This window comes from Brachyhypopomus gauderio, chromosome 7 (assembly GCF_052324685.1).
Source record: "Brachyhypopomus gauderio isolate BG-103 chromosome 7, BGAUD_0.2, whole genome shotgun sequence".
Taxonomy (NCBI): Eukaryota; Metazoa; Chordata; class Actinopteri; order Gymnotiformes; family Hypopomidae; genus Brachyhypopomus; species Brachyhypopomus gauderio.
The window spans coordinates 15,615,419-15,643,267 of record NC_135217.1 but is presented as its reverse complement, the minus strand read 5'-3'; the positions used below and the strand labels follow the sequence as shown (position 1 = coordinate 15,643,267).

General features: G+C 42.4%; 1 protein-coding gene across 8 annotated transcripts in view; it reads left to right on the top strand.

The window, feature by feature from the left end:
• Window positions 1–27,849, top strand: part of srek1 (splicing regulatory glutamine/lysine-rich protein 1) — a 60,811-nt gene that overhangs the window by 8,407 nt on the left and 24,555 nt on the right. For 7 of the 8 annotated variants that reach the window (XM_077012061.1, XM_077012066.1, XM_077012060.1 and 4 more), the window contains 3 exons: window positions 4,367–4,438; window positions 4,517–4,643; window positions 14,830–20,373. In XM_077012061.1, the coding sequence (XP_076868176.1) occupies window positions 4,367–4,438; window positions 4,517–4,643; window positions 14,830–14,985 (355 nt within the window). In that variant the 3' untranslated portion in view covers window positions 14,986–20,373. Of the gene's footprint in view, window positions 1–4,366; window positions 4,439–4,516; window positions 4,644–14,829; window positions 20,374–27,849 lie in introns of those variants that run through there. The other variant, XM_077012063.1, reaches the window with a different exon arrangement.

The window sequence follows — 27,849 nt, the reverse complement described above, 5'->3', positions numbered from 1 at the left end:
ATGTACTCATTCATCTACCTATACAAAAAGAGACAAGGACAAAGACACACATTATCCAAACTGACACACCCTCCGCGGCGGGGGCAAATGGCTGGACCAGCAAGGATTGGTAGCAGTTCCAGGACGCAACCGGCCCAGCCCCACTCTAGCGACCCATCCCCGCACCGGCAGGGAGCAGGAAGCGGGTGAAGGAAGGCCTTCCCACCCCTCCACCCCCAGTGCTGTGTTGTGTGTTGGTGTATATGCATGTATGGTAGTGTGTGATACTATGGTGTAGTTAAAATTGAGGGGACAGTTGCTAGGACAAACGTGGGCAAAGCCCGGGCCCCTGGTCAGTGTTTGTCCACACCGTCCCCTCAAAGGCCCTCAATGTCTAAGGTGCAGTAAAAAACTGAGGGACAGACAGTGGTGAGGAGACGGGTGAGACCATGGCAGCAGGCCCACCTCGTCAACCTCTGGGTAACATGCCTGCCCCCCAGGATCCTAAATGTACAAGGACTGTGTGGGTGGGTGGGAATGCGTAGGTCCAGAGGAAATGGTCCTCTGGAAGAGGAGAGCCAGCTTGCTAGTTGGCTCATTGAGCACTGAGCTTCACTACCCCCCCCGGCTCGAGGCAGGGAGTGGTCGACCCGGGGAAAACACATATTCTTTATCGCATATGTATACACCCACACACATTCATCCCTTATATATCTCTCCACACACATATACACCCACACACGTTTGTTCCATATACACACCTATGTAAGCACCCACAGCCATACCAATCCCACAGTGATCAAACGACAGCAGACATCAACAGAATTGAAGACATGTTGGTCTGAGTCCGGAACCCAGCACCACCGGCCCACCCCAGATACCCCCAACAGCCACCGTCCCACTCCCACCACCCAGGCACCTCAGAGCCCCAAGGCCCAGCCACCCCGCCCAGGGCCAGCACCTGCTCCTCCCGCACCCCCGGCCCCGCACCCCAGAGCTCAGAGGCAGCGCCACCCAAGAAGCATAAGTTGCTTTTTTTTTTTAAACTGTGTGCGTGGTATATCTTCAGTGTGTTCTAGACATTTTCTCTGAGCATGTTGCATTTTTTTTTGAGGTACATACAGTGGGGAAAAAATATTTAGTCAGTCACCAATTGTGCAAGTTCTCCTATTTAAAAAGATGAGGGAGGCCTGTAATTGACATCATATGTAGATCTCAACTATGAAAAACAGTCAAACAAGAAAAAATGAGAAAAAAAAATTCAGAAAATCACATTGTCTGATTTTGAAAGAATTTATTTGCAAATAATGGTGGAAAATAGTATTTGGTCAATAACAAAAGTTAATCTCAATCTCAATTTCTGTAAGTCTTCACAAGATTGGCACACACCATTGCTGGTATGTTGTCCTCCATGGAGATCTCCTCTAGAGCAGTGATGTTTGGGGGCTGTTGGTGAACAACAGGGACTTACAACTACCTCCAAAGGTTTTCTATGGGGTTGAGATCTGGAGACTGGGTAGGCCACTCCAGGACCTTGAAATGCTTCTTTCGAAGCCACTCCTTTGTTGCCCTGGCAGTGTGCTTGGGATCATTGTCATGCTGAAAGACCCAGCCACATTTCATCTTCAATGCCCTTGCTGATGGAATGTCAATTTTGTCAATGTCAATGTATTTGTAAAGCACATTTAAAAACAACAATAGTTGACCAAAGTGCTCTCCAAAGAAAATATACATAGAAACACACATGCAGGCATACATAGATACACAAGATCAAAGCTAACAAAAAACACGAACTATTAAACGCCAGCAAATAAAAATATGATAAAAAAGACGTGATTTACAAACAGAGTGAAGGGGCTGATCTGACATGTAAAGGCAACTCGTTCCATAATTTTGGGGCTATGACTGCAAATGCATGATCACCCCTGTGCTTCAGCCTTGACCTAGGAACCACCAATAGAATCAGTGGGACACGTCTGGCGTCCCTGGCAGCGTAATGTGTTACTGACTGTAGCCTTTGTAACGTTAGTCCAAGCTTTCTGCAGGTCATTGACTAGATCCCCCTGTGTGGTTCTGGGATTTTTGCTCACCGTTCTTGTGATCATTTTGACCCCACGGGCTGAGATCTTGTGTGGAACCCCTGATCGAGGGCATTTTCTAATTATTGCTCCCAGTGTTGATTTCTTCACACCAAGCTGCTTGCTTATTGCAAAGTCCTAGCCTGGTGTCCTTCGACAGCTCTTTGGTCTTCACCATAGTGGAATTTGGAGTGTGACTGTTTGAGGTTGTGGGCAGGTGTCTTTTATACGGATAACAAGTTCAAACAGGTGTCAATAATACAGGTAATAAGTAGGCCTGTGTTGAAAAAATCAGTCTAACTAACTGTAAAACAACATGGCGTTGGACAGTGCCGGTAACGACGATAGTCAAATCGAAAATCTAAAAACAGAAGGACAGTTTATCCAGTGTTTTTACAGTTTAAAAAAGTTTTTAATGTTCTTGTAACGTTGGGCGCAAGGCAATGGACGAGACAGAATCCTTTGCACTTTTCAAATCGTTACGTTTATTACATTTACCGAAGCGCAGACAGCGCACATAAAACACGTTTACATAGAACATGTGTGACTCAAACAACGAAGAGCACAGGACGATGATGAGACGAGCCACAGGTGAGACAAATTATCACAAGACGCACCCGCACCCACGGAGATCCACAGACACAGACGAGTAGACGCAGACGACGTAAACACACGCCCAAAAGGAAGGGGTCGGTGACCGTAACGCGACAGTTCTGTTCTTATATTCTCACTTTAAAGAAAAATACACGTTTACATTTTATACTTTCAGTTTATTAAGTATGAGCACTTTTAAAATAAAAATGCATTTGGTAGCAACAGCTTTTAGGTGAATTCTTAATTATTTCAATCATCATAATAATGCACTGGTTAGTGTCCCAGTAGGAGTCCACTGTTGCAGATATAGATACCTCAAAGATGTCCTCTGTTTATTGTCCTGGATTACCTTTCTTGAAGGTAGATTTATGATTACCCTTTTCACCAGTCTTCCAGCCATCAGTAACTACCAACTACCAGTAACTATTTGCTGATTAATATTGATATAATACTAGTTTTAACATGTTGCTTCTGTACACAGTCAGGAAACAGCTCAAATACATTTTTAATAACACTAAACCCTGAATTGAATCGGATCGAATTGATTAAATCAAAATAAATCAATTCTTAATCTTCGGAATCTCAGACCCTCCAGAAAGTCGCGATGTTGCGATTTGCAACTTCAACACAACTTCAAGCAAACCCCGCGAATTCAGGGCGGTGTTGCAACTTCAGCCAATTACCGCAACTTTCCCGCAAATTTGACCAATCACTGATGTCGTCTTGATGTGACGTCGACAAACTCCCGCTTTACCTCCGTATATACGTTCAAGAGGAGCAGACTGAAAGCAGCATGAGCGACGAAAATAACGGCAAAAAGATCGGGAAAAGCAGTATCCCGGTACACTACATGAAAGCGGGGATAAACAGTCCAGATCCGACCCGCGAATTGATTATCTATGGCCCCCTGGATGATATTTAATTACTATTAGAACCGGCCCGCAGACCACAGCCGCCCGATGGTGTTTTGCATGCACAAACACTACATTCCCCACAATGCAACGGTAGCCCGCGAAGTCACTGCAGCGCACGCAAGCGGCGAGGGTCTGAGATAAAATTTATAAATTTAAACTTTGAACTGAGATAAAGTTTAAAGTCAGAGATAAAGTTTATTTATCTCTGATCCATATCTATGAGTTACTAGTTCGCTCTGGCGCCAACCACTGGCGATCGATCTCGATATAATACTTAATTTGTGTCCATTTTACAGGCCGCCCGGTAACAACTTACGTTCGCCACCCCCTCCAGGTTCAAATCTCACTTCAAGCGATCTTGAAAAGTTGGCAACCCTGAATAAATAGGTAAATAGATAATTAAAATGGACTACTAAATAGAGGAAACCATACAACATTTACTCCCTATTGTAATGTACTCACAAAAAAGCAAAAACACACCGCAACTTCCATCGCAATTTTTTTGAAAAACACCCGCAACATCAAACATTTTACCCCACAACAATCACTAAAAAGGCCCGCGAAATCCTGGTGGGACTGGAATCTGATCGATTCTTGGAATTTGAATCAATACCCAGCCCTAGTAATGAGTCGATACAGAGGATCCTCTTAATGAAGATGTTAGGTCTATGACAGCCAGAAATCTTGCTTGTTTGTAGTTGACCTAATACTTATTTTCCACCATAATTTGCAAATAAATTGTATAATAAGCTTCTACTCTATAATAAACTGATAAACTAATAAACTGTGTTTTTTTTGCAGGGGACACAGAAAGAGAAGCAGAAGTCAGTCAAGATCCCCAAGAAGGAAAGCGAGGTTGGCCTCACCAAAGAGGTGATCACATCCTGCTGTTGTGGCTCATAGCAGACCTTGTGTACCGATGTGCTGACGGATTTTATTCATGTGTCCCAGAGGAAGGAAGGAGAGGAGGCGAGCATATGGGCGGGACAGCAGCAGGGAGCGGAATGAGAGTTCTGCCTCCAGGAGGTGGAGCAACAGAGACTTGGAGCAGCAGCAGCGCAGTGCCAAAACCACACAGGTAAGTCTTGAATACACAGTAAACACGAGTGCCTGTTTAAAATGTGCCTTGTAACTAACAGTGTAGTCCACTACACTGGATTTAAATATGTCATCTCACACATAACTGTGCTCTCAAGAATAAAAAATCTGAGCTAATTCTATAGCATCTGAAGCAATGTAACACTTGTAAGTTTATGTTTTTACCTATAGCTGTACCTATATATATATATAACCTAGCCACTAGGGTGCACACACCAGTGTATTTTAGTGCCGGTCCCAAGCCCGGATAAATAGGGAGGGTTGCGTCAGGAAGGGCATCCGGTGTAAAAACTGCGCCAAATCAAATGATGCGGATCAAAAACAGAAATTCCATACCGGATCGGTCGAGGCCCGGGTTAACAACGACCACCACTGGTGCTGTTGTCCAACAGGGCATTAGTGGAAATTGGACTACTGTTGGGATGAGGAGGAGAGGGGGGAAGAGGGTTCTGAAGCTGAAGGAGAGGAGGCAGAGCAGGAGGGTGGAGGTTAGAGTTGGTACATTGAATGTGGGCTCTATGACAGGTAAAGGGAGAGAGTTAGCTGATGTGATGGAGAGGAGGAAGATAGATATACTGTGTGTACAGGAGACCAAGTGGAAGGGGAGCAAGGCCAGGAGCATTGGTGGTGGCTTCAAACTCTTTTATCATGGTGTAGACAGGAAGAGAAATGGAGTAGGGGTAATCCTGAAGGATGAGTTTAGTAAGAGTGTAGTGGAGTGTAAAGAGAGTATGTGACAGGGTGATCTGTGTAAAGTTAGAGATTGATGGGTTGATGATGAATGTCATCAGTGCTTATGCTCCTCAGGTAGGTTGTGACGTGGAGGAGAAATAAGAATACTGGAGAGAGTTAGCTGAAGTTGTTTTGCAGGTTCCTAAAGAAGAGAGAGTGGTTATTGGAGCAGGTTTAAATGGACATGTTGGTGGAGGAAACAGTGGTGATGAGGAGGTGTTGGGTAGATATGGTGTTAAAGAAAGGAATATGCTGGGGGAAGATGCAGACAGGTCGACTATATCCTCTGTAGGAGACAAGACCTGAAAGAGGTTAGTGATTGCAAGGTGTTACCAGGGGAGAGTGTAGCTAAACAGCATAGGATGGTGATATGTAGGATGGTTTTGGAGGTGAAGAAGAGGAAGAGAGTGAGAGCTGAACCTAAGATCAGGTGGTGGAAGTTAAAGGATGAGGACTGTGGTGTAAAATTCAGGGATGAGGTGAGGCAGGTACTGGGTAATGGTGATGGTGTTCTGGATTCCTGGTATGAGACTTCAAATGCAGTGAGGGATGTGGCTAGGAAGGTACTTGGTGTGACCTCAGGACAGAGGAAGATAGACAAGGAGTCGTGGTTCAGGAAAGTTTGAGAGGAAAGCGGTTGGCTAAAAAGAATTGGGATTTTCAGAGAGATGAAGAAAGTAGACAGAGGTACAAGGAGATGTGTCGCAAGGCAAAGAGAGCAGTGGCAGAAGCTAAAGAGAAGGCATATAGCAAGCTGTATGAGAAGTTGGACACTAAGGAAGGGGAAAAGGATCTGTACAGATTGGCCAGACAGAGAATCCGTGATGGTAGGGGTGCACAATATGACGATATAAAATCGTGAATGGCGATAACGAGTGGAGAATCGCAGGCGATCTACCAAATTAGAGAAATCGTATAGATCGCCTTTGCCAATCAGCGCAATGACATTTTTTAATGCTGGTTCCCACCGATGTGGCAGATGTAGGGCGTAGGACTGACCAATCACAGCGAACTGTGCGTCTTCCACGCCTCCATGTTGTGTTTGTAAAAACTAAAAACTGCGTGGACAACGATAGCTGAAAGCCAAACCGAGGAGCTGGTAAAGAAGAGGAAATCTACATCTGTAATCTGAAATTCATTAGAATTTTCTTCCACTGACCAAGACCAAACTACAGTGATATGTAAAGTGTGCAAAGAACACGTGAAAACGTCTGATGCCAGTACAACAAATTTATTCAATCACTTGAGACGTAGGCATCCCAAGGAATGTGCCGAAAATGAAACAATGCGGGCAGCGGGGGCAGCCACCTCACAAGTGACCATAGTGCGTGACTCCGCCACACCTCGCGCGAACAATATGTGGTAGTATAAAGAAACATCCCTCAAAAACAGGGGAAGGAACATTTACCTGACGAATTTTAATGTTGCTTTGTGTTTCAGTTTTGAAAAGTGCTGGAATTTAGGCTAAGTAGCCTACTTGAAAATGCTTGAAATTGTAACTACTTAGTTTCACATCAAATAGCTATCTGACTGAACAGTTCTCTTGTATTACGTTAACAAATACGAGCCTCTTGTAATTCCAGGACGAAACATGAGAGAACATGAAGACATTAAGATTGGGCGTTTTGAAAATAAACAACCATTAAATAATGTGTTAAAAAAAGTGAATTATATCGAATCATTTAGACTATATGTATAAATATTTAACTTTAAGTTTAACGTGCTGGGAAATAATTAGTGCAATAGTGCACTTTAACAGTGTAACGAACTGCGTGACGCAGAGCAGGGAGGCGGACACAAACGCTGAGGAGAACGAGATTTATTGAATGGAATTCCAAAGGCAGAGTCGTAATACCGGGCAGTGGTCATAACAGGTAGGCAGTCCGAACATGAAATATAAACGGGCATGGTGGCACAAAGAACAAAACAAGGCAGGGGAAACAAAGACTAGGCTGAACGTACTTACGACGAAGACTAAACAGAAACAGTTAAATCCACTAGAGCACGAACGAGGCAAGAGAACAAACAGGTAAGTAGCACAAAATAACCGATACTGACATGGGAGACACGGGGACTATAAATACATTGAACTAGAATAGAAACAGGTGAAGACAATAACAACATGGGTGTGGCAGACATAGGGAAACCATAGAAACAGATGGGCTCAAGGCGCAGGGAACAACACAGACACAAGGAACAGGGAAACCGGAGTGACAGCTAGGAGAAGGGGGCGTAGCCCTACGTGACAAACAGGCGCAGGGAACAACACAGACACAAGGAACAGGGAAACCGGAGTGACAGCTAGGAGAAGGGGGCGTAGCCCTACGTGACAAACAGTGTCACGTGTGTTGTTGACATTTTTTGTTTACAATGTTTGCACATGGAAAATTGCAATATCATTCATTTAAATCTGCTTAAAAAGAAAGCTTTGTAGCCCCAAGTATTTAAAATTTTTTTGGATGGAAGATCGTGATAAAAAATCGAAATCGTGATTTTATGAAAAGACATCGTAATACAATTTTTTCTCATATCGCCCACCCCTACGTGATGGGCAGGATGTGCAGCAGGTTAGGACGATAAAGGATAAAGATGGAAATGTGTTGTCTGGTGAGGAGAGTGTCTTGGGAAGGTGTAAGGAGTATTTTGAGGAACTGATGAATCAAGAGAATGAAAGGGAAAGAAGGTTAGAAGAGGTAGAGGTTGTGAATCAGGAAGTGCCCCAGGTGAGCAAGGAGGAAGTAAGGTCTGTGGAAGTAAGTGTGGTAAGGCAGTTGGACCAGATGATTCCAGGGGAGGCATGGAAATGTTTGAGAGGGACAGCAGTGGAGTTTTTGACTGGATTATTTAACAGAATCTTGGAAGGTCAGAAGATGCCTGAGGAGTGGAGACGAAGCATAATGGTGCCGATTTTCAAGAAAAAGTTGATCAGCCTGAAAATCTGGGAAAGAGTAGTGGAAGCTAGGCTTAGAGGAGAGGTAGAGATCTGTGAGCAGCAGTATGGTTTCATGCCAGCTAAGTGCACCACAGATGCTATGTTTGCTTTGAGAGTGTCAATGGAGAAGTATAGGGAAGGACAGAAGGAGTTTTTCTTCGCCACTGTTGCCTTTGGCTTGCTCATTAGGGTTCTGGACCCATAGTATTGTTAACCTTTTAAATCCTGTAAAGCGCTTTGTGACAACATGTGTTGTGAAAAGCGCTATACAAATAAACTTTGATTGATTGATTGAGTTACATTGTGTGTTTGTTGACTTAGAGAAAGCTTATGATAGAGTACGGTGTTTGTTGACTTAGAGAAAGCTTATGATAGAGTACTGAGACAGGAGCTGCCCTTCATGTTCGCAATTGTCATGGACAGACTGACGGACGAGGTTAGGCAGGAGTCCCCTTGGACTATGATGTTTGCTGATGACATTGTGATCTGTAGTGAGAGTAGGGAGGAGGTGGAGGTGAGCTTGGAAAGATGGAGATATGCTTTGGAGAGCAGGGGAATGAAAGTGAGCAGGAGTAAAACAGAGTACATGTGTGTGAATGAGAGGGCAGACAGTGGACATGTCCAGTTACAAGGAGTTGATTTGGTGAAGATTGACGAGTTTACCTACTTGGGGTCGAGGGTACAGAGTAATGGAGGAAGTGAAAGAGAGGTAAAGAAGAGAGTGCAGGCAGGGTGGTGTGGATGGCATAAAGTTTGTTGACGGGGGCGAACGCTAATCTAGCCCTGGTTCACATCCGGGGCTTATGCAAAACGAACAGGCATTAAAACGACAGGCTTAAAAAGGTTGATTTCTTCCAATTGCTTGCGCCCCACCTGCAATACCCATGGCCGCACACTTTGAGAAACGCTGCACTAAGGACAGGGCCAGATGGAGGAGTTTGATCCGCTGTGGCGAACCCTAAATGGGAATTGCCGAAAAAAGAAGACAACCTATAGCTGTACCTATTTACTGTAGTCTGGATGACATTTATTGTGACTGTAAATACTAGACATGTAACAATATTTTGATTGTGATTGAGACTTGGATTGGTCTCTTAGCTATTTGTCCAATGTCCTATTTGGACAGGATTTGTTTTACATGGGAAGGTGGGGTTATGTATTTATTACCAGCATTTCTGAGGAATGTGATGTCATTCTGAAAATGAGCCATAAAAATAATCTCAGGTGTTAGGCAAATTGACGTGTGTAAATATTCTGTCATATGCTGTGGAAAATATGCTGTCTTTTTGTGGGTTTTTCTCAAATATGGAGGTGCTTGAGGAGGGTTATTTTAGTTATGCATGGAATATATACCTCAGTTTGTTCAACTGTGGGAAACCTCAATTGTTACAATATACAACACCATCCAGAATGTCTCTGAGTGTGACGTTCGGGGTGGAGCGAAGGATGAGACACAGAATCCCTGGCTGCGACAGACGTCACGTTTATTTGTACAGATATTGCGCAATAGCGCATGTATAACATCCAGATAGACACGCACAACGTGCAAACTTAGACAACGACGAGCACAGGACACTGCGCGAGCGCACATTAAATAGACGAACCACATAATCCCCACGTGATTACGAGACGGGCCACAGGTGAGACGGATTATCACAAGACATAACCACAACCACGAAGATCCACAGATCTCCACAGATTCACACAACAAGGTTTACACGTTGTGTGAATGAGTCTATGTTCTTCGTGCGCTGTATGCGCTTCTCTGTGAATAAAGTAACCGTGACGTCAGTCAGCAAGGATTCCCGTGTCTCGTCCTTCGCCCTGCCCACACGTCACAGAACGACGAGCCGTCAGAGACACCCTAACAATGCCAGGCTACAAAGGAAAGCCGAAGAAGGGCAAGAAGCCCATTAAGCGGCATCACCGCTCTTCATCTTCTCCCCCACGCTGCGAAGATCTGCCGACTCGGATGCAGCTCATGGAGGACCCAGAGTGCTCCTACCTGCTCTGCGCGGCTCGGGAAACCACTATTCCCGAGCTGAAGGAGGAGTACCACCGGACTGCGGTCCGAGTGTGGCGAGAGCGGCACCCCGCACCTTCCCGGGAAGGGTCGCCCATAAGAGTGAGCGGCCCGGAGTTCTACCAGGCGTCGCCACAAGAGGGCGAGCTTGAAGAGGAGGAGGACCCACCGACGCAGGAACAGCTGGAGCAGGATCCCGTCTGCGCGTTCCAGCTGGCCGCGGCACGGAGGACGCAGGACCCCGAGTTGGCCAAGGAGCTCCACGAGGGGGTGGTGCGGATTTGGCGTGAGCGCCAGCGACACCCCCCTCCAGCACGCACCCTTTCGCCTCTGAGGATGGACTCCTGCGTCTTCGGTGCTACGAAGTCCACCCCAGAGAGCGAATTCGGGGAGGGGGACTCCGAGGAGGAGTCAGAGGAGGATTACCCTCCATCCATCTACTCCGCTCCCACCGTGGACTATGTTGGGGAGGAGGAGGAGGAAGAGGAGTACCCTCCCTCCGTCTACACCGACACCACCATAGACTACGGCGAAGAGGAGGAGGAGCAGGAGTCCGAGGAGGAGGACTACCTCCCTCCGCCTGTGGGTCTCTCTCCTAAGGTCCAGGAGGGTGAAGAGGAGCGGAACCATTACCCTCCTTTTGAGGACGACAGGTCCACAGTGGAGTATGGCGCCGAGGACTATTCCCCGTCCGTGGGATTGGGGATATCCGAGAGCGACTCCTACATGGAGGACGAGGAGGAGAGCGTTCCCTCCTCCGTGGGAACCGTTAAAGGGAGGAGGAGTCCTGGGGAGACCGCATCCTCCGGACCTTCCGGGACCAGCCCCATGGACTATTCCCGGGGTGAGAGTCCGGCTGAGTCCATGGAGGGGGTCCTGGAGGGTGAGGAGGAGCTGATGGACTACGAGGAGGAGCTCCCTCGCGCTGCGCCTGGTACGTCCGCCAGTCACGCTGCACCTGGCACGTCCTACAGCCACGCTGCACCTGGCACGTCCTACAGCCACGCTGCACCTTGCACGTCCGCCAGCCACGCTGCACCCGGCGGAGGGTTCGCAGCGAAGGCAGGAGGGGGACTGCCCATCGCAGCGCCAGCAGCTCCGGACCTCTCTCCCCTACTCGCTCTCCTCCTGGCGCGAAGCCTGACGCCTATGTCATATGTGTGTGTACCAATGTATGTTAGGCTTCCCCTTTGTGTGCCTAACCCATTTTTCCCTCTCGTGCCACTGTGTGTAAGCTTGCCTGTGTGTGTGTTTGTGACCGTGCCGTTCAATGTGTCTAACGTTTTTTCCCCGGTCTTCCCAGGGAGGTTGTGCTAGGCGGTTCGTGACGGACGCTTCGCCAAGGGCAGTCACCTCCCAGACGCAGGACTGAGCGCGTCAGATCCACCCATCGTCGTGGGTTCGGGGCACTCGGTCCTGTTGGCACCCCGGGACGGGTAGTGCCCTTGGAGGGGGCGTCTGTCACGTTGAGGACCCCGGCCCCTCCCCTTTGGGCGTGTGTATACGTGGTCCACGTGCTTTGTCTGCGTCTGTGGAATTCCGTGGTGAAGGCTATGTCGTGTGATAATGTGTATCACCTGTGAATAGTCTCGTAATCACGTGGGGCTAATGTGGTTTGTCTATTTAATGTGCGCTCACGCAGTGTCCTGTGCTCGTCGTTGTCTAAGGTTTACACGTTGTTGTGTGAATGAGTCTATGTTCTTCGTGCGCTGTATGCGCATCTCTGTGAATAAAGTAACCGTGACGTCAGTCAGCAAGGATTCCCGTTTCTCGTCCTTCGCCCTGCCCGCACGTCACACTATCGCTAGGACCATGCAGGAAACAACTGCTCCGTAGTCCTAGCGCTAGTCAACAATTTTCGTTCGCCTCTCCCCCGTCAACAATTTTCCATCCCCAGCAATATAATTATTTTTTCTTGTGAGAGGTATTAAAAAGGTCTTAAAAGTCATTGAATTTGAGATTTAAAAATGTGCAGATACCCTGTAACATCACATCCACGTCTTCCAAAAGATGTAGAACCTATGTACTGTTTGCCTTAGGGTTGCACAACAGATGCTTCAGCAGCATAGAAGCTTTGTTTATTATCATTTGTTTTACAGATGAGTTTAGATTGCCTAAGATGGTACATGGGTTTGGTTTTTCTTTTTCATAAAACCCCTCCAGTGAAACATGCAGCAGCACATTTTGACAGAGGTCTCAACACACACAGCAGCACAGTTTAGACTAGGGCTGCCATGATTAGTCGACTAGTCACGATTATGTCGACTATTAAAATAGTTGACAACTAATTGTCAACTATTGTCTAACTCAGGGGTGCCCACAGTTTTCAGCTTGCGAGCTACTTATAAGATGACCAAGTCAGAAAGATCTACCGGGGTGGCGGGGGAACGTAATTTGTTGAGTGGATTGCAGATTGGCTACCGTGAATGTCAATCAAAATACAACCTTCAGTGCAGATGTGCGATTCACCTACTACTATTTTATGTGACGCGATCTACGCACATTCCTTCGCGATCGACACTTCCTTCGCGATCGACCGGTAATGAGCACCCCTGGTCTAACTAATTGTCAACCGCCTTCCACGGCAGCACAACCGTGATGCATGAGCACCTGAAGCATGTTGTGGCTGATTGTGACAATGACGAAGAAGGATCGTCATCTCAGTAATCTAAATTGCTAGTTAGGTGCTAAAGTTAGCGTAAACAGAGTGTTAACTTAGTACTTACTCATCTTGATAGCTGTAAAAGTTAACATTAGTGATGGCGATTTGTTTCATTAGCCTTAGCACGCATTCATGTCTTCACTGTAACGTCAGTTACTTTATTTTTGTGAATAATTCCTTAGTTTCAGGTACCTACCTAAATTAAATGTAGTGAAGTTTGATGCCAGAGATAAATGAACAAAAGAAAAACCTTTATTTTTGTTGTTTAAGCCAGTGCCTTATCTTTATTTCAATAATTGTTTGTTGCAACAAGCTGCACATTTCATTAAAGGTTTAATGAACCATGATATAAATTGTTTTTATTTTTAGTTAGCATATAGCTGTAATCTAATGATGGGTATATAATAGCAGTTGCATTCTAGTGCGATATGCTGCATGTTTAATATTAGTCGATTGATTAGTCGATTATAAAAATAATCGTTTGTGGCAGCCCTAGTTTAGACAGCAAAAAAAAGCTAGACAGTTAAAAACAGCTACACTACAGTTCTGCCATATGAAACAGATAGTATTTTCTGTTTTAAATAAACATATTGGGTTTTGAAGTTTACGTTTGCTTTTTATTTGTAATTTCTGTAAAAATCTGAGATTAAAGGTGGAACAGAAAATTTGAAAAAACAATTCAAGGGGAACAAAATCCTGTAGAAGAAGCATCCAGCTAAAGCCTTATGCATTAAGCTATCAGAATTGCTAGTTATTGGTAAAGTCAAATTTTCATCCCAAATCTCAAAAATTCTGACTGGTGAGGATGCCTTCAGACTAATTTACTTAATTTTTTTCTTAATTTTTTCACTTCCAAGTTTTCATTCGTTATGTATGGACTACACTCACCCACTTGCCTGTATCTCCTCATTCTAAATTAAACAACAATTTTATTTAAACCAGTTACTAAAAATCGTTGGGTAGAGTTAAGTGCTCCAGCCACACAGTTACAGTTTACCTTTCTCCAAAATGTGAATTATTGTGTGGAGACTGGCACTTTGCAGAAATTGCAAATGTCTACATTTGGCATGGAACTTGTATAGATAAATAATAGGACTGTGCCTCCCAGCACAACTACTGTCTATGGGTAATTCCATATCAACTCAACCAATGGTCCCCATCTGACCATCTCGGAATCCCTTCAAACTTTCCCCATTTGTAGGCAGATATGTTTCATGGAAAAATCCAAAGTATTTCTGTTCCATGTTCAATATTTCAAGAGTTACAGCCGTTTTTGTAACCCCACCCTCAGACGCATCTTTTGCGAAAGTGGCTAAATAGCAATATTTGAATGTGAATATCTCTAAAACTATTACAGCTAGAAGGCTGGATTTTTTTTGCATGTTTAGAAACTTGTATACTTGTCATTTATGTACTTTCTGGTGCTGTAAGTTGTTGTGTCAATAGAAAAAAATCCCAAAGTTGGAAAAAATCTACTAAAGAGTCATTTTCACCTGTCATTATCTCATGGATGGAGTAGAAGAAGGCTGATCTATGTTTTATGTTTCAAAGTACTTCCAGTGGCAATGTTGAAGTAATAATTAAGTTGCCTGTATGTGGTCCAGTTTTTGCACAATTTGCTGTCAAATATCCGATTTCACATGTACGGTACCCTAGTTTGGACACTGATTCCCAAAATACCTATATTTATTTTTTCAATTTTTTTGTTGTGTTATATACTTTGATATGTGCTGATTATATGGTAGAAAAATTGGAATGGCCTTCCAATTTTGTGTGTGTGTGTGTGTGTGTGTGTGTGTGTGTGTGTGTGGTCACAGATGGGGGCAGCATATAAGCAGGAGGAGCTGGGCTATGATAGCAATGGTGAGGCCTCCAGTTGTAGCATCAGTGAGGACCTGTCTCCCCACGCCCACCTTAATGGCAGCTACAGCAGCACACACGGCGAGGATGAGGAGCTCTCTGCCACCGAGTGACTGCCCCAAACCCAGATCCAGCTGATCCAGGAACAGCTGCTGGGGCTTAGTGTCTATTCTGGGTTATTGTGGCAGGGATTTTTGGGCAGTTGATGTTAATACTGGAGTTAACTCCACAATTTTGTCTTTCTTCAGCTTCTATCGGTTATGCAGCAATATTCCTTACCAGAACAATGTTACAATGTGCAAATTCTACATCTGTCAGTCTCCTGCTCCTGTTTATATGGAATATGGACCTGATGAATAGCTTTTGGACTGATCTTTGTTTGAATGCTGTTACGACTGTACATAGTTCATTGTTTCTGTTTCACATATATAACATTTTCATTATATGTCCGAGAAATGCTCTCCAATATATACTTTCACCTTCACAACAATGAGACTTCAACACACAGCATTGTAAAAAGTGCCTGGAAAAAGATAGTTACTTCACAAAATGTTAAGTGTAATTATGGAAGATAAATATATTCCATTCCATTAAAAAACCTCACTAAAAACCTTAGTGCTCAGTTTTTAGTTGTATTTTTAAAAAGATATTTTGTGTAAACTAGTAGGCATAATATGAATGGTACATTTCCTTATATTTCTGTACAAAAAGTGTTAATGATTGAGCTGTACCACCACATTTGCAGAAGTGTGGGATTTTAATTTTTGTATGTGGTAAACAATATCCAAATCTTTTAATGCGATGGCTCAAAAGCAACATGGATTAGTGAAAGCTTACTGTAAATGTATGAAACATACCATGGGTTGATGGATTATTTCATTTAAGTTAGTGAACATTAAGAACATTCTGAATGTTATTTATTTTTTATATTACCATTTTTGTTTGATTTTGTGATTTGGTTAAACAATGCATGTATGATGGTGGGAACTAATATTAAAATCACATGAACTGAATTACATCAAACTTTCTGAATTACACCTGTTTTGTGAAGTATGATATATTTTGTCTATTTTTGAAAGCAAACTGTACATCTTATTGATTTAGAAAGAGATTATACTTAAAGTAAATAAATTTTTCTTATAACATAAGATTATAAATACCATATGAATATATTGTTCTCACAAAAACTTGGAAAGTGGATTTTGTAGTAAGAATGCAGAATATATTTCATTAAGTTCAGCACCATGGTGCAGTGGTCTCCGTTACTGTGGACTCCTCTCATGTTGCTGGTTCTCCGTGTAACCAAGTGCCTGGCGAATGTAGTCCTGTCCTGGATTTGAAGGAACTGAAACTGTTGCCTGCTAGGCTAGTAGGACCCTGAACTACAGATTTGGTAATCTGCTGAAACAGCTCCATGGTAGTGTAGTCACCCACAAAGGCAACATTAGGCTTCACTGTTAAGACATTGTCTGTTCCTCTTTTATTTGAGTTGTCCATTGTGTTGTTGGCTGCTGTATCTGTAACTGATAGCATCAGTGGGTTGGATCAGTGTAAAACCTTTACCATCTGTGAGAAAGGTGCTATTAGCAGTGCATTCTGTCACTGTTGACACTGCACCTGGTTGGGTGGGTGCACTGTTCTTGAGAGTTTAATCAGCTACTACGACAGGGACAGGAGTAGCTGTCAGAACATCCTGAGGAATGAGGGAGGAACTGATGGCAGGACATGCCTTGACCTCAAGTACACACAAATCTTCCTCAGTCCCCTCAGGATTTTGCCAGTACAGGTGCTCCAGCATATCATTAAGAAGATTTGAGAATATGAGATAAGAATCCAGATAAAACCTCTAAAGCAGGGATGTCAAAGTCAAAAACACAGAGGGCCAAAAAAACAAATTTGCTACAAGCCGAGGGCCGGACTGGTTCAATGACGCAATAATACACGAGAGGGAGTGCTCGGCAGTCCTCTCCCGGAACATCGAGGACGTGCTACGCCGAGCCTGACCAGCCACAACAAACCACGCAAATCAGCTAAGTAGAACTTACTTCCCTAACTACCAAACCATTGAGACTGTGTCTGTTAGCCGTGGCAGGTATAAGAATAACAGGGCGATATGTTTTAAAAATCTAATTAAAATTAAATTAAATAATCAACGCGAAGTAAGCAGCAATATTAAGCTAAGGCTAGGACTTTTAAACATTAGATCGCTTGCATCAAAAGCTGTGATAGTAAACGAAATAATCACAGATAACAGACTAAATGCACTCTGTTTAACAGAGACATGGGCTAGAGTGGACGAATATGTAAGTTTTAATGAAGCAGCTCCTCCTGGATACAGTTATGTTCATCAGCCCCGTATCACAGGGCGTGGAGGTGGAGTAGCCACAATATATGACATAGATATAGGTTTTACTGTAAAACCAACCACCTCTATTAACTCATTCGAGGCTCTGATAGGTGAAATAGGCAATAATCTTATAGGCAATAAAACAAAGCTTAAACTAGTGACCATCTATCGACCGCCGGGTCCTTACTCAGAATTTCTTAAGGAATTTGCTGAGTTTCTTTCGGAAATAGTCTTAACCATCGAGAGATTTGTAATTGTGGGTGATTTCAACATTCATTATGAAAATGAATCAGACCCACTGAAAATCGCGTTCGACTCCATACTAGATTCAGTAGGTATAGCCCAAAATGTGACAGGGCCTACCCACCGCTGTAAACACACCTTAGACTTAATACTTACTTACGGATTAAACATAGAACATTTGGCAGTCATCCCCCAAAATGACGCCATTTCAGATCATTCCCTACTAATATATGAAATGGCTTTATACGATGTACATCAGATGCGCCATACAAAAACCACGCGCACTATCACATCCGACACTGCAGCAACATTTATAAACTTACTACCAGAGCTACCGAACACTATGCCACTGCAGCCCAATGAATTAGAACAGGCAACACAACAGTTTTATTACACACTCAGCAATACCTTAGACAGTGTAGCTCCAGTTAAAACAAAATTAATTAGGGAGAAAAAGCTTGCACCATGGTATGACGACCACACCCGTCTTCTAAAACAGGCAGCTCGAGCAGCGGAGCGAAAATGGAGATCCACCTCACTAGAAGTGTTTAGAATCACATGGAAAGACGCCATAGTCAAATACAAACATGCCTTAATAAAAGCTAGAGCCGCATACTATTCGACACTAATAGAAAACAACAAAAATAACCCTAGATTTCTCTTCGCGACTGTATCAAAACTAACAAGAAATATCAACGACACTAGTTCTAATACAACACTTACACACACTAGCGATGAATTTTTAAACTTTTTTAATAATAAAATAGATAATATCCGACTACAGAGTCATAATACATTGCAGCCTAACCTCCAATCCAACCCCAGTAGTTTAGTTATTAGTAACTATGCATCCAAAAATATTACCGAGCTAAATGTCTTCGATCCTATATCGCAAAAAGAGCTCACAACACTGATTAATTCATCTAAGCCTACATCATGTATATTCGACCCAGTTCCAACCCGTCTATTTAAAGACCTACTCCCAGCCATTGCAGGGCCCTTACTTAATATGATTAACTGTTCCCTTAACCTAGGGTACGTGCCCAAACAATTAAAATGCGCCGTAATTAGACCCTTGATTAAAAAACAGAATCTAGATCCGCAGATTCTAGCCAACTATAGACCCATTTCTAATCTCCCATTTATCTCTAAAATTTTAGAAAAAGCAGTTTCCAATCAGTTAAACCACCATCTCCAATCAAATAGTATCCATGAAAAGTTCCAATCAGGATTTAGACCAAACCACAGCACTGAAACAGCTTTACTCAGGGTAGTGAATGATTTACTAATATCGGCCGATAATGGGCTAGTCTCGTTCCTTGTACTGTTAGATCTTAGTGCAGCTTTTGATACTGTAGACCACAACATTTTGCTGGATAGACTAGAAAACACGGTAGGTATTAAAGGAGTCGCACTCTCCTGGTTTAGATCATATTTGACTGACCGCTTCCAATGTGTAAGTGTTAATAATAAAACCTCTAAATCTGTGCAGGTTAAATACGGTGTCCCACAAGGGACAGTCCTAGGACCACTTCTATTCACACTGTACATGTTACCCCTAGGCGAGATTATGCATAAGCACGACATCAGTTTCCATTCCTACGCAGACGACACTCAGCTATATTTATCGGCAAAACCCGATGATTTAGGCGCAAACAGTAAAATAGAGAAATGTGTAGAAGAGATTAAACATTGGATGGCGTGTAACTTTCTAGCACTAAATCCCGATAAAACAGAATTAATAATAGTTGGGTCTAGGGCTGCGAGAGACAAGATACATAATGTAGCATTGAATCTACATTCTTTTACTATAACCCCCAGCGCAGAGGTAAAGAACTTGGGCGTCACAATAGACCCAGATCTCTCGTTCAATACACATATTAATAATATAACTAGGGTAGCGTTCTTTCACTTGCGCAACATTGCCAAAATTAGAAACATATTAAATACTAGTGATGCAGAAAAACTAATCCATGCATTCATATCCTCTCGTTTAGACTATTGCAACAGTCTCTTAGCTGGATGTTCTGGTAAATCGATAAACAAACTCCAGCTGGTTCAGAACGCAGCAGCACGAGTTTTAACAAAAACTAAAAAGTTTGATCACATTAGTCCCGTACTATCGTCATTACACTGGCTGCCAATTAGATTCCGTATTGACTATAAAATACTTTTATTAACATATAAAACGCTGCATGGCTTAGCTCCAGACTATCTTAGTGAACTTATTGAACAATATAACCCAGCGCGTTCACTTCGCTCACAGGACGCAGGGTTATTAACTGTTCCTAGGATCAAAAAGATCACAGCAGGTGGAAGAGCCTTTTCTTTTAAAGCTCCACAATTGTGGAATAATCTTCCTGCCTCTATTCGGGACTCAGACACAGTCTCAATGTTTAAAACTCGATTAAAGACTCATCTGTTTAGTTTGGCCTTTGATTAATTTGTTACATATTTACTACATCTCGTATCTTTTCTCCAAGGTTCACCTGGAGAGTAACACTGCAGTCGGAGCCTACAATACCAGCATCGCTGCTCCGACATGGAATGAAAGCCTGGCGTTCATCAACAGACATTTACAATGACAATATCAAAACCCAGAACTTTCATTTTTACCTTTACTTAGTCTGATTGTGTGATTTGTGTGTGGCTTGTGTATTTGTCTGTATTTTGTGTAATTTGTGTGTTAACGGGCCGCCCAATGGAGGATGGGTTCCCTTTTGAGTCTTGGTTCTCCCGAGGTTTCTTCCTATTCCCCACCATCATAGGGAGTTTTTCCTCGCCACTGTCGCCTTTGGCTTGCTCATTAGGGTTCTGGGCCCATAGTATTGTTAACCTTTTAAATCCTGTAAAGCGCTTTGTGACATGTGTTGTGAAAAGCGCTATACAAATAAACTTTGATTTGATTTGATTTGATTTGATTTGAGTGCTATAACGGGTAATATCGGCACTGCTGTGCTGCGGTCGTAGGCACGAGGCCGCAGGCCGAGTGCCGTAGATCAGCACAGCAGTGCCGATATTACCCGTTATAGCACGAACCTCGAGTGTATTATTGCGATTATACCACAGTTCCATTATCGCTGTTTATTGAAAGATTTTGAGTAAAAGAGGACGAGAAAATACGACCTGTTTGGTTAAAAACACTCCGCCAGTTAAAATAGTTCCATTCAATGGCTCGCTGCTAAACTTACACAACACTCGAACAGCCTTACCCAATAAATATTATAGAGGTAAATATACACAAAAACAACTGTTGATAAAGTTGTATTTATTAAAAATAAAGTACAATTATTGACCATCCACGGCTGATTCGTTCAGGTATATGTTCAGTCCAGCTCTAAACCAACGAAGCTGCTGATGCCATATAACTCTCCCTTCACGTTTCTGACGGATCCATAAAAACGTCGTAAAAGCTGATTCATTTCATTTTTGTTGATAATACTAAAATCGACTGCAGTGTTGTTGCTCTTTAACCAGGATGTAAATACGTTAAGAGCCCAGGACGTTTGTTTAACGGTATTAATTTCGTTTTTCTGCATTTCCAGCTCATCCAAATCATTATTTGTAAGCATGACAAACCTTGGAGGCTCATTGGAGGAATCAGGCTGGTCATTTATAACGTCATCCTCCAGTTTCAGATCGAAACAAATGGTTTCGAAGCCAATAGATTTAATTAAATCCGTGTAATTCATTTTGATACTTTTGATACTTGTTTGTAGTTGCGCTGTTTGGCTTGTAAACGCCGCTTCGTTGCTAGGTTACCTGTATGTGGCGGAGTAATACATGGAGAGCTTCGGTTACAGTGCTATAACGTAATATCGGCACTCCTAGATCGCCTCTCAGCCAATCACATTGTAGGGTCGGAACTAACTGTGGTATAATGTTTATTAAAACATATTGAAATGATTGCACATAGCCTATTGAACCAAGACCTAACACAGTGTATATTATTTAATGTTTAAATGAATAAAGCACTATTTTCTTATGGATCTGTCAGTAATTTCAAGTGAAAACATTTTTCAACAGGCAAACAGATAAAAGCAAACTTCCTTCAAAGAAAAATCACATGAAGACACACAGGTTTACCTTTTACCTCCGTGAACATGTACTCTGCCTCCCACCTGGCTTGAAACCCGTTCTCAGTGTCCACCTTACGTTTAGTCATTTTTGAGAAGGGGGATAGCTGAACGTTGATGTCTGCTCTGACTGCTGATTTAGGTTTATACTTTCGCGAGTAACCATAGTGCGCGACTCCGAATTTTAATGTTGCTTTGTGTTGCAGGTTTGAAAAGTGCTGCAATTTAGGCTAAAGTACTTGAAAATGTTTTAAATTGTAACTACTTCGTTTCACAACAAATATCTGTCTGACTGAATAGTTCTCTTGTATTACGTTAACAAATACGAGCCTCTTGTAATTCCAGGACGAAACATGAGAGAACGTGAAGACGTTAAGATTGGGGAAAATAAACAACCATTAAATAATGTGAATAAAAAGCGAATTATTTCGAATCATTTCGAGTATATGTATAAATATTTAACATATTTAAGTTTAACGTGCTGGAAAATATTGAAATGGACCTTTAATGTGACGTACAAGTGCTTGAATTCCACCTTATAAAGGTGTATGAACCCTGCAAACATGACTTTGTTCATTGCGCTGGCGGAGCCACTGCGATTACGTCATTTTCGCCGCGCGGACCCTCGCGACGCTTCCCGCTGCAGTGACTTCGCGGGCTACCGTTGCATTGTGGGGAATGTAGTGTTTGTGCGTACAAAACACCATCGGGCGGCTGTGGCCTGCGGGCCGGTTCTAATAGTAATTCAATATCATCCAGGGGGCCATAGATAATCAATTCGCGGGCCGGATCTGGCTCGCGGGCCTTGACTTTGACATATGTGCTCTAAAGTATAATAATAATTATACTTACCACTTCTGGACCTCCATTAATTTTCTGCACAGCATTTCTTTTATTTTCTTGAAATTCTTTATTTTTGTTTTAAGGCAGCAAAAACAGAGAAAATTGCAGATGCAAAACAGTAATATTTGTCCATTTGCTGTCCTTTTTTTGTTTACAGATTATATATATTTTGAACAGTTAGGGAGAGAGAGAAAGAGGAAAAAAAAAACTGCATAACAAAATACACAATTATCCACATTACCTAGGACCTGAGTGTAGAGGACAAATGAGATAAAGAAAAAAGGGAGAAAAAAAAACATAGTAAACGAAAAACAAAGCCCAAGTGATCCTTAATTCAATACTTCTGCAAAGTCTGGCTTTAAGGGCTTTATGTATCCGACCCATTTAACCCACAGATTAATAAATTTACTTTTCTTAAGGCGAATAGCAAAAGTAATTGCTTCCATTATATAAATCTCATTAACAATGTCTATCCAGGCTGAGACTGTGGGAGGCTCGGGAAGCGTCCAGCATCTTGTAATTGCTTTTTTACAAGCAGATGTAAAGATGGCAAATAGATACTTATCTGCAGATCTGGGCAGAAAATCGCAATTCCCCATAAATAAGTGAAAAAATTCTAATGGTATTTTATTATTGAGTATAATGGTTAGAATTCTGTGAATCTCCGCCCAAAATGGTTTTATTTTCGGACATTCCCAAAATACATGCCAGTAATCGGCTTCGCGAGAGCCACACAGCCTCCAACACTTAGCACCTACTGGGTCAAAATGTGCTTTCTGCTTTGGTGTTATAAAAAAGCGAATAAGGCATTTCCAATTAAACTCACGCCATATATGAGAGTTTGTACATTTCCATTGAAACTCACACACATCCAACCACTCTTCTGTAGATATTGTCATATTACATTCCCTTTCCCATTTTACTTTAATGTAGTCTGTGGAGTGGGTATTTTTCGCCAAGAGACCTTTGTAAATCTTGGAAATAGCCCCTTTAACCGAGGTATTTACATATACACTCAAAATTTGTTTTAATATGGGATCCTTAAGGTCTGTTTTAGGTTTAATATTATGTTCAAAATAGTTGCGTACTTGCAGATATCTGAAAAAGTCTGAGTTTTCGAGCTGGTATTCTTTTTTCAAATCTTCAAATTCCCTAAATTTCCCCTTTTCCGTTAGTGAATAGAATGTTGTTACTCCTTTGGAAATCCAGATTTTAAAACGGTTATCCAATAAGTTAGGCCTGAATCCAGGGTCAAAAGCGCACCATTGGATTATCTGTATTTTATCATTCAACTGATACTCTCCTTTTACTTTATTCCAGGTTTTTAATTGAGTTTTAATCCATGGGTTTTGAATATCTCTTATAAGCTTGTCTAAATGTGTATGGGCCAGTGCTGCATGTACAGGGGGGTCTTTCATGATTGAAAGTTCAATATCTTTCCACCTGGCATAGAATTGTGGGGAACACAGACTGATAAGGTGCCTAAGCTGGGCCGCATAGTAATATCCCTTAAGGTAAGGTAGCCCCATTCCCCCCTCTGCCCTCGGCAGCTGCAGAGTTTTATATCTAACCCTGGGTTTCTTCCCTTGCCAAATAAACCTAGAGATAATTTTATCTATTTCTGAAAATTCTTTTAGTGGGATTTCAACAGGGAGCGCCTGAAATAAGAAAAGGTATCGTGGGAGGATGTTCATTTTCACACATTCAATTCTGTGACTCAGACTAAGAAATGAAACAGAGTTCCATCTATTTATATCTTCTTTCATTTTTTCCAAAAGGGGATAATAATTTATTTCTTTAAGCCGTGAGACCTCATTTGGTAGGTGTATGCCTAGATATTTCAGTGAGCGTTGATCCCAGTTTAATTGAAATTTATCTCTTAATAATTTTGGGGGTGAATAGTTAAAAGTTATCAATTGGGTCTTTTGTACATTCAATTTATAACCAGAGTAATTGCTAAATTCTTGTAAAAGAGTCATTAGTTCTAGAAATGTTTTAGAGGGGTCAGTTAAATATATCAAAACGTCGTCTGCATACAGAGCCACTCTGTGGTCCTCCCCATTTATACTGATGCCCCTAATATTTTCTGTTTGTCTCAGCCATTGTGCGAGGGGTTCAATATAAAGAGCAAAGAGCAGTGGAGAAATGGGGCATCCCTGCCGCAGAGTAATAGTATTCGAGAGGGTGCCGTTAATTTTTTTTTGTACTGTCGGTTTGTTGTATAGAGTCCGTATGACCCCGATAAAATCTGAGTGCAGACCAAATTGTTCAAGAGCTTTGTGTAGGAAAATCCAACTGACCGAATCAAAGGCTTTTTCTGCATCGAGACTTACCACCAGGGCTGCTATTTTATTCTATTCTATATGGTCTATAATATGCAACGAGCGTCTAATATTATCATGTGTTTGTCTCTGTAAAATGAAGCCAGCCTGGTCAATATGTATAAGCTCTGGTAATATTTTTTCTAATCTCTTAGCAAGGATAGCCGTAAATAACTTATAATCGACATTTAGCACAGAAATAGGCCTGTATGCTCCACAGTCTGAAGGGTCTTTTCCCTCTTTAGGAATAACAGAGATAACCGCTTCATTCCAGGAGGGTGGCATCTTTGAATCTTTAAATACAGTATTACAGGCTCTAAGTAGGCTTGGTAATAGCTCGGTTCGAAATGCTTTATACCAATCTGGGGGAAAGCCATCTGGGCCAGGTGACTTGTTCGCCTTCAACATGGAAATGGCATCGTTTAGTTCTTTCTCAGTTATTTCGGCAGTCAGGATTTTATTATGTTCCTCAGAGACATTAGGTAAATTAAGAGAATTAACAAAGGCCTCTATCTGTTGTTCATTCGCCAAAGGCGGTTGGGAGTACAGAAGTTTGTAATAATTCTCAACTGAATTTTGTAACTCTTCTAGTTTATATTGTAAAGTATTTGAAACTGGATCCTTTATTTTGTATATGGTGTAATTTGCCCTTTGTTTTTGTAACCTTCTTGCAAGTATTTTTGCTGATCTAGGACCAGATTCATAATATTTTTGTTTTACAAAAGTCATCTTTTTTTCTATTTCCTGGGTATATAATAGGTTAATTTCATTTCTGATTTTCTTTATTTTGGTCAGCAAATTTGAGCTTGGAGTCTTTTTATGTAGCATCTCAAGAGTTTTGAGTTCTTTATTAAGATCAGAAAGCCTTAATTGTTTCATTTTCTTATTATAAGCACACCAAGATATAATTCTCCCACGAATGACTGCTTTTAGTGCATCCCACACTATTGCTGCTTCGACCTCCCCCTTCCCATTTTCCTCTAGGAACTGTTTTATTTCCCTTCTCATCTGAACAACAAACTGTGGGTTATTTAAAGCATTTGTGTTTAGTCTCCACAGTGTTCTACGTGGGTTCTCACTAATATGAACTTCACAGGTAACGGATGCATGGTCAGACACATCTATAGAACCGATGTCACAGGAACTTATTTTGGAGCGATCTCTCTTAAACACAAAGAAATAGTCAATCCTAGAATATGTGTTATGGGGGAATGAATAAAAGGTGTAGTCACGTTTTGAGGGATGGAAGTCTCTCCAAAGGTCCAATATACCCAATTCCTCCATTAAGTTGTTAACTTTCCTATGTAGTGATGTAAGAGGTAAATTTTTGGATGCATCCAGTTTAGGATCGAGACGAAGGTTCCAATCCCCTCCACAGACTACTAGTCCTGTTGCTCTTACCATTAAGTCAAACATTTTCCTGTACAGGCCAAAACTACTATCAGGTGGAACATAAATATTACATATTGTCAATAATACATTATTTATCTTTCCAGTAACCGATACATACCGCCCTTCTTTATCAGACATCTCAGATATGTACTCGAAAGGTATTTTTTGTGAGATTAATATAATAACCCCCCTCCTTCGACCAGATTTGTAAGATGAATAATAAACCCTTGTGTATCCCATCCTCCTCATTTTTTCATGTTCCGCTAAAGAAAGATGCGTCTCTTGTAAGAGGACAATCTGAGCATTTTCCCGTTTCACTTTAGTTAATATCTTACTCCTCTTGACTGGGTTTGAAATGCCTTTCACATTAAGTGATATTATTTTAATGTCCTGTATATTCATAATATTTTACCCTGGTGGATGCCCCCGACAACTCTCCCACTAAATCCAGTTTCATTAAGGTTATGCACGAACAAAATCTCTCCCATAGAACAAATACTAAACAGAAATAAATCGTGAACAGTGTTAACATTGTCTTCATGAGAACAAAATGGAGCATGTGTTTCCAAGGTTGAGGCTCTTATCAAAAGAGCCCTGTGGGGCCTTGTGTAGTCCTGGTCCCAATAGGGAAATATCCCACCTCGTTGCAATGGTGGGGCCCTATACAGTGTCCACGCACTAGCAAGGTTGTGTGTTGAAGAAAATATAAGCATACCACTAATGTGGTTCTCTCGACCTTTAATTAGAATAACTAAAATAAAGTAGAATCCCTTAAATTAAAGTAAGCAAAGAAGTTATAGTAGCTCTACTCAATCACCGCAAAGGTGTATATAAAGGGAGGGGTGTGGGGGATACCATTCTGTCTTCTAGTACGACTTAACATATGCTTTGTGACTTGACCATGGAGCATCAATTCTCACTCACAGATAATCTTCTGAATCCCTGAAGCGTTTCCTTGATTCGCGCGTGACGGCTTTTCTGTATGTTGTCGCTTGTTGCGCTGGGTTCATGGCCGCCGTTCCGCCTTCGCTGTCTTCCTGCCTTCTGCCAGGAGGATAAGAGCCGAATCTCCTCATGGTCCGGGGATGCTGCAGATGGTACCACGGTTACAGAAAGTCCGCGAGCAGCCATATCTCTTGTCGCCTCTGCTGCATCCTGATAGAGCTGGGTGTCACCGTCGTAAAAAACCCGCATCTTTGCCGGATACGGAGTCTGAAACCTAATGCGTTCACTTTTCAGCACTTTTTTGGCATCTGCGTATTCGTTCCATTTCTTAAGCACTTCAGTTGGGAAATCATGGTCAACAAAGAAGCGCGTTTCATCACAGTACACTTCTTTTTTCTGCCATGCTTTCCGAAGAACCTCCTCTTTAATACGGTACCTCTCAAACTTTACCACGATAGAACGTGGCTTCCCCTGAGCGCTGTCCTGCCTTCGTGTCAGTGCTCGATGTGCCCGTTCAATCCCCAGGTCGCGATCGGGTGGAAGGTCAAGTGCTTTTTTAAATAAGTTGTCCAAAAAAGACACCATATCTGCTCCTTCCTTGTTTTCGGGCACCCCATAAATTCGCAGATTCTCTCTCCGTGCACGGCCCTCCTGATCTATCAGCCTGGCTTCCAGTTTAGTCTGCCGTTGGGCTAGCCTCTTAATTAACATGGATGCCGCTTGTAGCACAGTCTCCGTTTCCTCTATTCTTTCTTCCGCTTCATCCAATCTATCATTCACACCTTGTATTTCCTGTTTAATGTCCGCCAG